This window comes from Varanus komodoensis, unplaced genomic scaffold (assembly GCF_004798865.1).
Source record: "Varanus komodoensis strain SLA01 unplaced genomic scaffold, ASM479886v1 scaffold16, whole genome shotgun sequence".
Taxonomy (NCBI): domain Eukaryota; kingdom Metazoa; phylum Chordata; class Lepidosauria; order Squamata; family Varanidae; genus Varanus; species Varanus komodoensis.
In genome coordinates, this window is record NW_025335468.1 from 8,142 (window position 1) to 9,514 (window position 1,373).

At 51.9% G+C, this 1,373-nt stretch overlaps 1 protein-coding gene across 3 annotated transcripts in view; it reads right to left on the reverse strand.

The window, feature by feature from the left end:
• The window catches only part of LOC123021268 (membrane-spanning 4-domains subfamily A member 15-like), a 12,066-nt gene that overhangs the window by 6,089 nt on the left and 4,604 nt on the right, over positions 1-1,373 (reverse strand). For all 3 annotated transcript variants that reach the window (XM_044425904.1, XM_044425906.1, XM_044425905.1), the window contains exon 2: positions 618-869. In XM_044425904.1, the coding sequence (XP_044281839.1) occupies positions 618-830 (213 nt within the window). In that variant the 5' untranslated portion in view covers positions 831-869. The remainder of the gene's footprint in view (positions 1-617; positions 870-1,373) is intronic.

Below are 1,373 nucleotides of genomic sequence, written 5' to 3' on the forward strand. Positions count from 1 at the left end.
CCGCTCCGCTTTTGTATCAAAATATGGACTAACCGCAAAACCGTCTCACCTCTGTAGCATGCCAGCTCGCTTGCGTAGGCTGTCAAAAATAATTCTCCCTTTGTTTGTAACAAGGTATAAATACTCCGTTGTCCCTCTAAAGGGCGCGGCACCCATCCCATCCTTGTGGGAGAGTGTCGTCCCTATACAGGAAATAAAAAACCTTCTCTTAAAAATACCAACTGGTCTGTAATCTCATCTGTAAAACCGTGGGACATAACAGGGAGCAGGGAAGAGTTTGTCTTCTGTCAGCATGTAAACAGTGGGTCCAAAGAGCAGTGTGGGGTGCACGCCCCAAACTCCCTCCCCAACCCCTGGTGCCCTTGGTCTTTTGAGCCTGCTACTTCTCTGTTCTGGCCAGCCAAGCCTCCCTTGGCAGCCATTTTGTGGTCATGCCAAAGGCTCCTTCCTAAAGTGCTGAATGTACCCACACGCCCCAAATGTTTCCAGCTCTGAAGCTAAGCAAACCAGAAATGGAAAGCATAGCATGTCTGCCAGACTAGGCCTTTTGGGCTTGTTGTGCTCCTCGGTTGTGGCCTACAAGTGCTGGCTCCTTTAAGCTGATTGTACACACTCACCCCCAGAGTCTTGGTCTCTGCTTGGAGGAATTTCTCCAGGGCTGTAGGACGATTCTGCGGAGGCGGGTTGCTGGAGCCCCCAGGCTGCTGGCCTCCGTTCTGCACATATGGCACTGTCCCAGCTTGCTGGGGGATGCTGCTCGGGAGGAAGCCCGGGCCTGCCTGGATGGTGCCCCCGCTGGGCGGGACGTAGATGATGGCTCCACTCGCCATTCTCCCCGGAGTTCTTCCCACGGCTCAGTCGTCTGCAAACTTAGAAATTGGAGAGACGCATGAGCTCCTTTCTCAGATTGGTCAAATAGCACCAAGTTCTACCCAAGGGTGTAGTGGAGGGCCCCTTTGGGGGGTCGGACACCCCCTTATTTTAGAGGGGGCCCTCAGGGATTCCTGGATTCCTGAATCTAGGGTTGTTGTAGCGCGATCGAATGAGACCACTGGACAAGAAGTATGGAGAGTTGAAGGGTCCTTTATTATACCTGTGCAGGGACCAACACTCTGAGAGGAGTGCGGTCCCTGGTATTGGGATGGTACAGTTGTTATACATTTTCTACCCGGATGTACTTGGCGCTAACCATTACTTTGTGCGCCAGTGGGAAAGTACCACGTTTCATATTAAGCAAGTGTGAAGTACAGAAGCTCAAGTTTGCAGTTAAATTTGCTTTTGCAAGCTCATTGTTGCATATCAAGTATTCCTTGCTGTATGTAGCACGTGTTGGGCCCCACCCACCTGGCAGGATTGGTGTGGCAGGAGGCTAT